The sequence below is a fragment of the Thamnophis elegans genome, chromosome 1, assembly GCF_009769535.1.
Source record: "Thamnophis elegans isolate rThaEle1 chromosome 1, rThaEle1.pri, whole genome shotgun sequence".
Classification (NCBI taxonomy): domain Eukaryota; kingdom Metazoa; phylum Chordata; class Lepidosauria; order Squamata; family Colubridae; genus Thamnophis; species Thamnophis elegans.
The window spans coordinates 119,022,594-119,032,492 of NC_045541.1; the positions used below are offsets into that span (position 1 = coordinate 119,022,594).

The window sequence follows — 9,899 nt, forward strand, 5'->3', positions numbered from 1 at the left end:
AGTGGAAGTTTTAAAGAAGAAATTGGACAACCATTTGTCTGAAATGGTAGGGTTTCCTGCCTGAGTGGGGGATTGGACTAGAAGACCTCCAAGGTCCCTTCCAACTCTGCTATTGTGTTATGATTGTCCCAAAGCTGCTTTTTCAAAAGGCGATTGGACTTTCTTAGTTTTTCTTGAAGACATCTTACTTCTCATCCAAGAAGCTTTTTCAGTTCTCAGTAGTTTTAAAAAGCACTTTTGGGTTAACTTGGGATAATGTTTGAATAAATAAATAAATAATAAATAAATAAATAAATAAATAAATAAATAAATAAATAAATAAATAAATAAATAAATAAATATAAAAAAATAAAAAAATAAAAAAATAAAAAAAATAAATAAATAAAAAAGAATATTCTCCTTGTGCTTTGTTTAAACAGAAAGTTGCTAAAATGTTACAGCTTGCAAGAGAGAAGCAAGCATCTGAGCTGAAGGCACTAAAGGAGTCTTGGGAAAGGTAATAATAAAATTAATGTCCGTGTGTGCAGATTTTTTTGTATTCATTTTTGTAGCTTTTCTTCAGCCTTATTTTGTTTGTCCATTGTCAAATCTGTTCTTTATAACCTTGAAACCTTCTGTGATCTGAGTAGAAAAGGAGCGAACATTTAATATTAACCACAATACACTGTTAAATTTGTAAACTCAAGCTGATTATCTTTCTTTACAGCGACACTAAAGAAATGAAAAAGAAATTAGAAGTGAAGAGACTGGACAAAATCCAAGCCGTGACTAAGAATGCTGATAAGAGTGCTCAGGAAAGGTATTTTTGACCTCACCCTCAACTGGATTTGTGGTTTTTAATGAAAAGGGAAATTTAAAAATAAATGCATATATTGCTATTATATGTACTGTACTGAATTAACGTTTGAACCTAATTTTAATATAGTCATCCTCACTTTCTGCAGCAAGACTTCCAGCATACCAAGCTGGAAAATCAGGCATGACTCCCCACAAAACCAAGGGTGACTCTCCACGTGAAAAACGGTTTGCACGCTCTGATTTAGAGTCAATACCTGCTTTGCAGATGTTTTGAGCACGGGAAAGAAGCCATTCTCCTCACTTGAGAACTTAAAACTTGAGAAACGTAGGGCGGTTTAGTCATCACTTTAAAACATAGTTAACATGACCTGTCTCATTCTTCAAGCTGCAATATAATTGGAAGCATTTGTTTCTAGTTTTGTCAGGGGTGGGCTGCTGGGAGTTTGCAGGGGTTCGGGAGAACCTCTAGCTAAGATTCTGTGCAGATTGGAGAACCCCCAAATCCCACTTCTGGCTGGCCCCGCCCCTCCCCTCCCAGGAGTCCTCATGCGTCCCATTTTGGATGCAGGTAAGTGCAGGGCACACACAGAGGCTCGGGGATGGCAAAAAAAATGGGCCTACCAGAAGTTTCTGGCCTCCAGAGGGCCTCTGGAGCCTGGGGAAGCCATTTTTGCCCTCCCAGAGACTCGAGAAAAACCTCCAGAGCCCGAGGAGGGCAAACCCTCCCCCCGCCATGGTGCAGGAGGCCGACTAGGCCATGCCCATCATGGCCACACCCACTCAGCAACTTGGCAGAGAACCTCCTTACTAAAAATTTTGAAGCCTATCCCTGGTTTTGGTTAATTGCAATTCATTGTGCATGACAAGTAAGAGGTATGTTTTCAGGTATGAGGAGTTGTATGTGTAAAAACAATCAAGATTTTAGTCAGGCCTTCACATCTCCTCTCCAGCATGTTTACCAATGAGGATGGCTTCCACGTTCCATCAGTCCTCGTTGAGTATGATTTTAACATAATCAATCTTGATAATCCATGATGAAGTTGGATCATTTGATCACATGAAGGAGAGGAGATGGGAAGGAATGCAAGCCCAAAGTTTCTTACAGTAACTACACCTGGCAGATTCAAAGTATCTTCTTTCTTTCCATCATTTCTTAATATGCTGCTTCTTCACTTCAACCTGCTATTAACCAGTATTTTAGTCTCAGGGCTTTATTGTGACCACATGTCCAGAACAAATAATAAGCAGCTCATCTTATGGATGATCCTGCCATCTGTAAGTGTTCAAGTGATTAGTATAATTTAGCCAGTCCTGGAGTAGAGTTTGTAAGGGGCTTCTCTTTTGCAGACAAAATTTGTTTTCAGAATTTCCTATAATGAAATTCTTTCTAATTTTAAGTGATTACATATGTTATGAAAACACTTTATTTAGCGGATGCCTTAAGAACAATCTAAGCTGTAAATTTTAATTAATAAATAAGGTTTGATTTGTTTTTCCTAAAGGTTAAAAAGAGAAGTCAATAATTCACATATTCAGGAAGTTGTAAAAGCAGTCAAGCATGTAAGTAGCTTTCTGGATTCTTTCTGAAGCATCTAAAAGAACAATTATTAGGTCTGCTCTACTGATTTGGGCAAATGCTGTGTCCAGTGATTTACAAATGCTTCCTCCTTCCAAGACACTTGGTTCTAATCCAGGTGTAGGGTCCAAATCAAAGAGGGCTCCCACAGCTTTACACAGATCCCTAGAAGAGGGATAAGTGCAGTGCTGCAAGCTACTTCTGCTGACTGCCAGCTGCCTGCAATTTGGCAGTTCAAATCTCACCAGGCTCAAGGTTGACTCAGCCTTCCATCCTTGTGAGGTGGGTAAAATGAGGAGCCAAATTTTTGGGGGCAATATGCTGACTCTGTAAACTGCTTAGAGAGGGCTGTATAGCACCGTGAAGCGGTTTATAAGTCTAAATGCTATTGCTTTGGACTCTGACCTTTATTTAGTAGATCACATGTATTTCACTTCTCTCTTCTGCAATATTTTTAAAGCTGTATTCCCACTGCACTATTTTATATGGTGCCTTGAGTAGCTACAACTCTTGCATTATAGTAGCCTTGATACCCATTTCATCTTTTTTTCCTGTGATTTGTGTGGGTGTTAAAACATACTGAAGTTTTCAAATTTTAGACAATTATCCATCTGGGGTCCAGGGTGACGTGCAATGGGGATAAGTATAATTATTCATTATAAGCAGAATAAACACATTGGAAGTAGATTAACATAACATGAAGAAACAAAAAAAGAATAAATAAGTACATTAATTTTAATTAAACATATTTCCCTCTGATCAACTTAATGTAACTAAATATTAAAGCCAATAAGGTCAGGTGGAAATGTAATCAATCAATCAAAATAAACTTTCATATGGCAGAATTTTAATTCATTAATGTCTTTTTCACAACTTAATCTAATTCACAGAGTTGTTATTAGTGAATAATAACAGGAATAAGTGTATGAGGTAAATCATTACCATTTTCAAATTGGAACTGAAGCAATTGATCGTTTGTCCCTCCCCTCGGCTTAGTCACGTGATCATAGAATGTTTCTCACCGCCTTAAGACATTCCAAATGCTCGCCTGTGCATGGGACAAACTGATGTCAGGTCAGCTGTCTAGGCATAATGTCCTATGCAGAGAAAAATAAAATTGGGATCAAAGTGTCATGAAACTAAGAAAAAAGACATTGAAGCATTCCTCTTATCGCCTGCGATTCAAAGTCTAAATCTCAGTAGTTATTGGTTTCAGCATTGATATATAGCAAAGTAGTCTAGTACAGGTAGTACTTGAATGTTCTACCAGTTTGTTTAGTAACCATTCGAAGTTACAATGGCACTGAAAAAGGTGACTTATGACCATTTTTCACACTTATGACTGTTTGCAGCATCTCTATGGTCATTCAAAGATTTACATTCAGATGCTTGACAAGTGGTTCATATTTACCCAGGGTCATGTGATCACCTTTTGTGACCTTCTGACCAGCAAAGTCAATGGGGAAGCCAGTTTCACAACAGTGTTACTAATTTAACAACTGAAGTGATTGGGCAATAAAAGTCATAAAATGGTGCAAAACTCACCTAATAAATTTCTCACTTAGCAACATAAATTTTGGGGTCAATTGTGGTCGTAAGTCAAGGATTGCCTGTAATATTTAATAGCAAAACAGCAGTTTCATACATCTGATATTTATAAAAAGCATACTGGAATATGGGGCTCTAGAAGGATTAGGAGGGACTGGGACCTAAAATACCTTGCAGACCTCATCACTGGTGTTATTGTGCCTACAGAATGATACTGCATTGAGAATGTTGCATTTATATAATCCCATGGAAGGTCATTCCTTCTAACATAAATGTTTCTCTTGCTTCAAGATGAATGAGAAACAGTCAAGGCATCAACAAGTCTTGGAAGCAAAGCAGTCAACCTGCCTAGGAAAAATCAAGGAAAAAGAAAGCCAGGTATCACGTGACTAATTTACAGCAAATGTCCTTTCAGAATTAATAGTATAGCAGGAGATCTAGAATAATTTCAAAGGCTTTACAAATTATTTCCCTTCAGAAGTACTGGAATTGCAAATGCCAGCACAGCTCAATCAGCATGGCTGTTCAGGTTCCAGCTGATGGCCTAACACTGACATCTCAAAACACATGGAAGATTGGAGAAGGCTGAGGCAGCCTATTCCCTGCTCTCCAGTCCTCTACTTTTTAAGCCTCCATCTATGCCAGGGATGTCAAACTCAAGGCTTGCAGGCTGGATCGGGTCTGCAGGGTCCTTAGATCATGGGGCCAACCTGGAAAACAGTGAAGGACCGCCCCGCAATGCCTCTGCCAGCAGAAATGGGCTCCTGAGCTCCGATTTTGGCTGCAACGGCCTCCTGTAACCCTCTGCCTATAAAAACAGAGCTTGCCAAGTGGCCCCCTTGAGCTCTTTTTTCTCTGGCAGAGGGTTGCAGGAGGCCGTCGCAGCTGAAGACGGAGCTCAGGAGCCTGTTGTCACTGGCAGAGCACTCAGGCCACCACAGGTGCTGACACAAATGATGTTAAGCTGGCCATGCTCCCCTGGCCATGCCCCTTGCCCCCCCCCCCCGAGATCAAACACAACCCTGATGCAGCCCTCCAGGAAATCAAGTTTGACACACCTGATCTTTGCCATTCAGATTGCATTCATTTCCTTGAAGATTCATTCATGAAATCCTATTTGTTCAGAGCCTCTACATGAAAGCAAGAATAAAGAAGCTGCTAAGGCTTACTTGAATAGAGTTTTTTCATTTTCTTTTTTTTATCAGAATGCAGTTTTCTTTGGGACTGCTGTACAGTGCATGAGGAAAAGAGGTTGAATCTTTCATTCCCTCCATGTTAGCAAGGTGGAGTTCCCTATAGGCCCCAGTGGGAATGATCTTATCCTCACACCTATAATTACAGCAGAGGAATGGAAAAAGTAATTTACCACAGGGATCTTGTCCTCGGAGAGGAGTATTTTTTTTAAAGTTAGCATTGCTAAAAGACAAATGACTGAATTTGTAAACATGTAACAAACAGGTTTCTCCACTGTGAACCTTTCCTGACTCTTTCTGCAGCTCCAGCAGGAAGCGTTTGCCGAGTATGAAAACAAGATGAAAACTATCAGTGCAGAAGTGCAAGATTCAGTGAAGACCTGCATGAAAGTCTGTTACCCTTTGGAAGCTGACACGGCAAAGAGAGAGGCCCCTGGAGCTTCTGGTGAGGGAGATCAAAGGCCATGTGAGAACCTGGTGACTCCTGAGACTCTAAGATATGCAACTGAAGTGGTGAAGGAGGATGTTATCAGGGATGAAGAAACCACTTATGCCCAAGAGAGCAGATTGTAAAACTCAGTGGAAATCTTATTTTAAAGTTCCTATATTTTAAAAATAAATCTCATTTTGTTTCAGAGTTCCATAGAACATCGTGGAATATCTGTTAGTTATCCAATTTTTTGAATAGTAGGACATTTTGATCTGGCAGACTTACATCGGAGGTTTTCACTCTATTTAGATTTACCACTAAAATCCAGCACCAAGAGATATTTCCTACTATCACTACGTAGAATGAGCCTTATTGGGTGGATTTCAACAACAGCCAGCTAGGCAAAAAATTCTGTATTCAGTGTATAAGACGCACCCAGATTCTCAGCCTCTTTTTTGAGGAAAAAAGGTGCGTCTTATGCTTCGAAAAATATGGTAAGTTTTTCAACTCTCCACCTTGACAGGCAGGAAGGTAACAGCCCCATTATCTCAAAAACCAATCTTACTCTGAAGCAATTTGAAGTCCAAGCCAGAAAAAACTGGCTTAGTTGTTAAATGGAAAATGTTGGAAGGGGGAGGGAAAATCAAAAGGCATAAATTCTGGAGTGGAAGACACTACATATAGCCCATGCTGAAGTTTTGGCGATTATAACCGTCCCTTCAGAAGATTTTCCAACAATACTATGGAGTGCTGATAACACCCAGTTTATTCTATTTACCAAATTCTCTACATAAAGAGGGATCACTTTCAAAATCTCACATACTATGTATTAGCTGATTGCAGAAAACAATTAGTATGTAGTAAGTTCTTAATGGCATTCAGTAGACACCTCTGAAGCATCTCAAGAGTCCTAGTGCACAGTAGAGGTCAACCACAATCCAGAGAAAATGTGTACTGTTCCCATTAATCTAAATTAAGTCTGATTGAAAAACAAGATTTCTTCCCTGATAGGAGAGGACCCTTTTCTAGGTTTGGCTGTTTTGTTAAACCACTTTTGTTGTGGGACATCAGCTGACTCAACATCTTAAAGGGGGACAATCATCAGAAAAGAGCAGAAATAGTTCTCGTAATCTGAACAGACACAGCCAATTAACCCAAGTTGCTCTTCTTTATCCCGTGTATATATATGAATCGCCTCACAGATATCCCATTATCATAAAACCTTTGTGACAAAATGCCACTGCTTGCCATCCAATCACATAATCACCCAGATACATATTCTCTCTGGCACTCTTATAAACCAGTTGGGAGATATGAGTTTTACCTTTTCACAGAGCAATACTCATGAGGGACAGTCGGGAGCTTACAAGCTAAAAGCTGATTGCAGGAGAAGAGATGTCTGACAAACCAGGTTAGACTCAGTGATTTTTAGCTGCTGCAAGTTTCCTTATCCCTGAATAGATCCAAGACCCCTGACATGTTCTAGGATGAGCCAGAGGAGACTGCGGTTCTAGAGTGCTCCAATGGATCACTACAGATACTGTGACAAGTTATTCATCACTAGGATGCCTTTTTCCAGCTGCTGTTAATTGCATGTCCAGTTTAGTGGTGAGTGGGGAACAAATCAAACACTTAGATTTGTTAGAAGCAGTTTTTAGTCCTCTCTTGTTTCTTTCAGGTTATGTAAGCAGGCCAGTCAGCTGTCTTTTTCTAATGCAGTTCTGTGGGCAGCAAAACAGCTAACTCAGTATTGCTGTCCCAACTGTGAAAAAAACAAAAAAAAAAAGCAGTCAAATCTACCAATAGAAATATATTTTCCAAATCTGGCCACTTTCAAGTCTATCAAAAGAATAATTTGCCATGTGCACCAATTTGTCATCTTTCACAAAACCAGAAGGCATCTGGGGAACTGCAACTGAAATTAGACTAGTGGATGTTTTGAGAAGATCTTGTTTTTCCAGAAGAAAAAGATGGCTATTCTCAGGCCATGGAATGGCAAAAGTAACCCTTAAATTATTTGGGGTGGGGAGGGGGGTACTTGCACATAGGTGTCCAGCAAATATGAAACAATTGTGCAGTTTCGCAAACAGTCATACGAGATAATTTTCACTTTAGGAATGACTTCTTGATTAAAACAATGTATGCAAATTCATTCATTCATTCATTAGGGCAGCCATCAATCTAACTTAGGAACTATTAGTGCCACTAGATTCATGATGGCAAACCTATGGCACACGTGCCAGAGGTGGCACACAGGGCCCTCTCTGTGGGCATGCGCGCCATCACCAGTTCTTCCTCTGTTTTCTGGTGCACACATGCATGCCGGCCAGCTGGTCTTTGCGCGTGCCGGATCACCAGAAACCTGAAGAGCAGCTGGCTGGCGCGCATGGGTTTGCTGAAACCCAAAGACCAGATGGCCTTTGGGTTTCCAGTGCTCTGGCATATGTGCACACATTCTGGTTTGTGCACTCGGATCTGAAAAGGTTCACAATCACTGCACTAGATCATGGCCTCTGTCAGTTGTGGGTTTCAAACTTTTAGAACCTCTTCTGTAGGTGTGGCTTGCTTTGTGGGAGTGGCTTGCCAGCCATGTGACCGGGTGGGAGTGGCTTGCTGGCCATGTGACTGGGTGGGCATGGCCAACTTGTAAAATGTGGTGAAACTCATTTAACAATGCTCTGGCTTAGCAACCAAAATGTTGGCTCAGAAACTCTGGCATTTGAAGCATGCAAGTCTTAAAGCTGTCAAGTTACAAGACCCTTGCACCCCTAACCCTTTAGAAAAAAAACCCCAGGGGTGTTCAATCTTGACAGCTTTAATACTTGTGGACTTCAACTCCCAGAATTCCTCCTCTTGCTCTTCATCTTGATGATGGGCGGATGGGCGTGGGGAGGGAGCTGGAACCGGTTCTAAACGGCACTGTAGATTTGTAAAACCTCTTCTATAGAAGAGGTTAAAACTGGCAGGAACCCACCCTTGGCCTCTGTGCAAAAGGAGAGGGAGTGATGTGTTTGGAGCAATTCAAACATCTGCAGAGAAAGGCTTCACCCTTACATTAAAAAAGGAAGAAATCTAACTCTTCAGTGGTTATCATAGCTGCCCTTAAGACACTTTCTGACTTGATTTTATGGATCTCAGGTGAATCGAAACTTCTGAGAGTTCAAGGTGCTAGAAAGCCATCTTAGAACTGCTTTACTAAGGAATAATCAAATAACAGATACATATCATCAGTAAGATTTCTTCGTTTGTAATATTTAAGAAAATATTGTATCATTAATTCTAGCAAATCACTGGCCTCTCATAAAGTATGAAACTGTCCCACCACCAACATTGATGCCACAGGTGGGTTCCTATCAGTTTGGACCGGTTCGGCCCAGGGGTGAGTTGCTTCTGGCATTACTGATGGTTCGGTACATGTGCAATTTTGCTTGCTTTGCTCGCGCACACACCAGATGAGCACTCTAGCGTGTGCACAGTTGCCTATAAATAGGTCTGCGCATGTGTAGAACATTAAAAAAATGGGAAAAAAAACATGCCTCGCCAACCGGGGAACTGGTTCGGAGGCGTGGCAGGCCTGGGTTGCTGCCAGCTCCGGCGACTCAGGCCAGCATACCACTACCAATTCGGCTGAACCGGTCCAAACCAGTAGGAACCCACCTCTGGTTCGGCTGAACCATTAGTGGTTTGCCGGCCTGGGTCACCAGAACCAGCAGCGACCCAGGCCTGCCACACCTCCAAACCGGTACTCTGGTAGGTATAGCATGGTTTTTTTCCCCATTTTTAAATGTTCTGCGCATGCACAGACCTATTTATGGGTAACTGCGCACGTGTGCGGAGCGAGTGCAAAATTGCATGTGCACCGAACCAGCAGTAATACCAGCAGCAACCCACTCCTGATTCATGCATGTATTTTTTTTAGTGCTTTATTTTTTTAATGGGAAGAGGGCTTTTAAAAGTACAGTTTGGAGACTGAAAAGACGGTAAATCTCTGGTTGATATACTGGTAGAAAGTATAGCCAGCCTCATAATAGGCAATATTTCTAATAAATTGATCCATTCTCTTCTCAAATCTTGCCTGGCTAAAATGAATTGATTGCAATATAAATGTTTCTAGACTGGCCATTTTTCTAAAGTATTGTTTCTACATATCATCAGCTCTGGAAATACATATAAGGGATTAAACCTGGAAGATTCATAGGCAGAATAGTTTCCACACAATGTGCTTGAGAAAGGAAGAATCCATTCAATTAAAAATAATTCTGTACCCTCATGAGGCTCAGAAATGATTGCTAAGATGCTTGGAAATACCATAATGTTGTAGCAATTTATTCAGTTTGTCAACAAAGTACACCCT

The 9,899-nt window shown here is 40.8% G+C and overlaps 1 protein-coding gene across 1 annotated transcript in view; it reads left to right on the forward strand.

Annotated features, from left to right (window-relative positions):
• Positions 1 to 5,752, forward strand: part of PLCB2 (phospholipase C beta 2) — a 69,700-nt gene extending 63,948 nt beyond the window's left edge. Inside the window, exons 28-32 of the mRNA XM_032238838.1 lie at positions 420 to 496; positions 707 to 799; positions 2,301 to 2,358; positions 4,214 to 4,300; positions 5,419 to 5,752. Of these exons, the coding sequence (XP_032094729.1) occupies positions 420 to 496; positions 707 to 799; positions 2,301 to 2,358; positions 4,214 to 4,300; positions 5,419 to 5,688 (585 nt within the window). The 3' untranslated portion in view covers positions 5,689 to 5,752. The remainder of the gene's footprint in view (positions 1 to 419; positions 497 to 706; positions 800 to 2,300; positions 2,359 to 4,213; positions 4,301 to 5,418) is intronic.
• Positions 5,753 to 9,899: the final 4,147 nt, after the last annotated feature.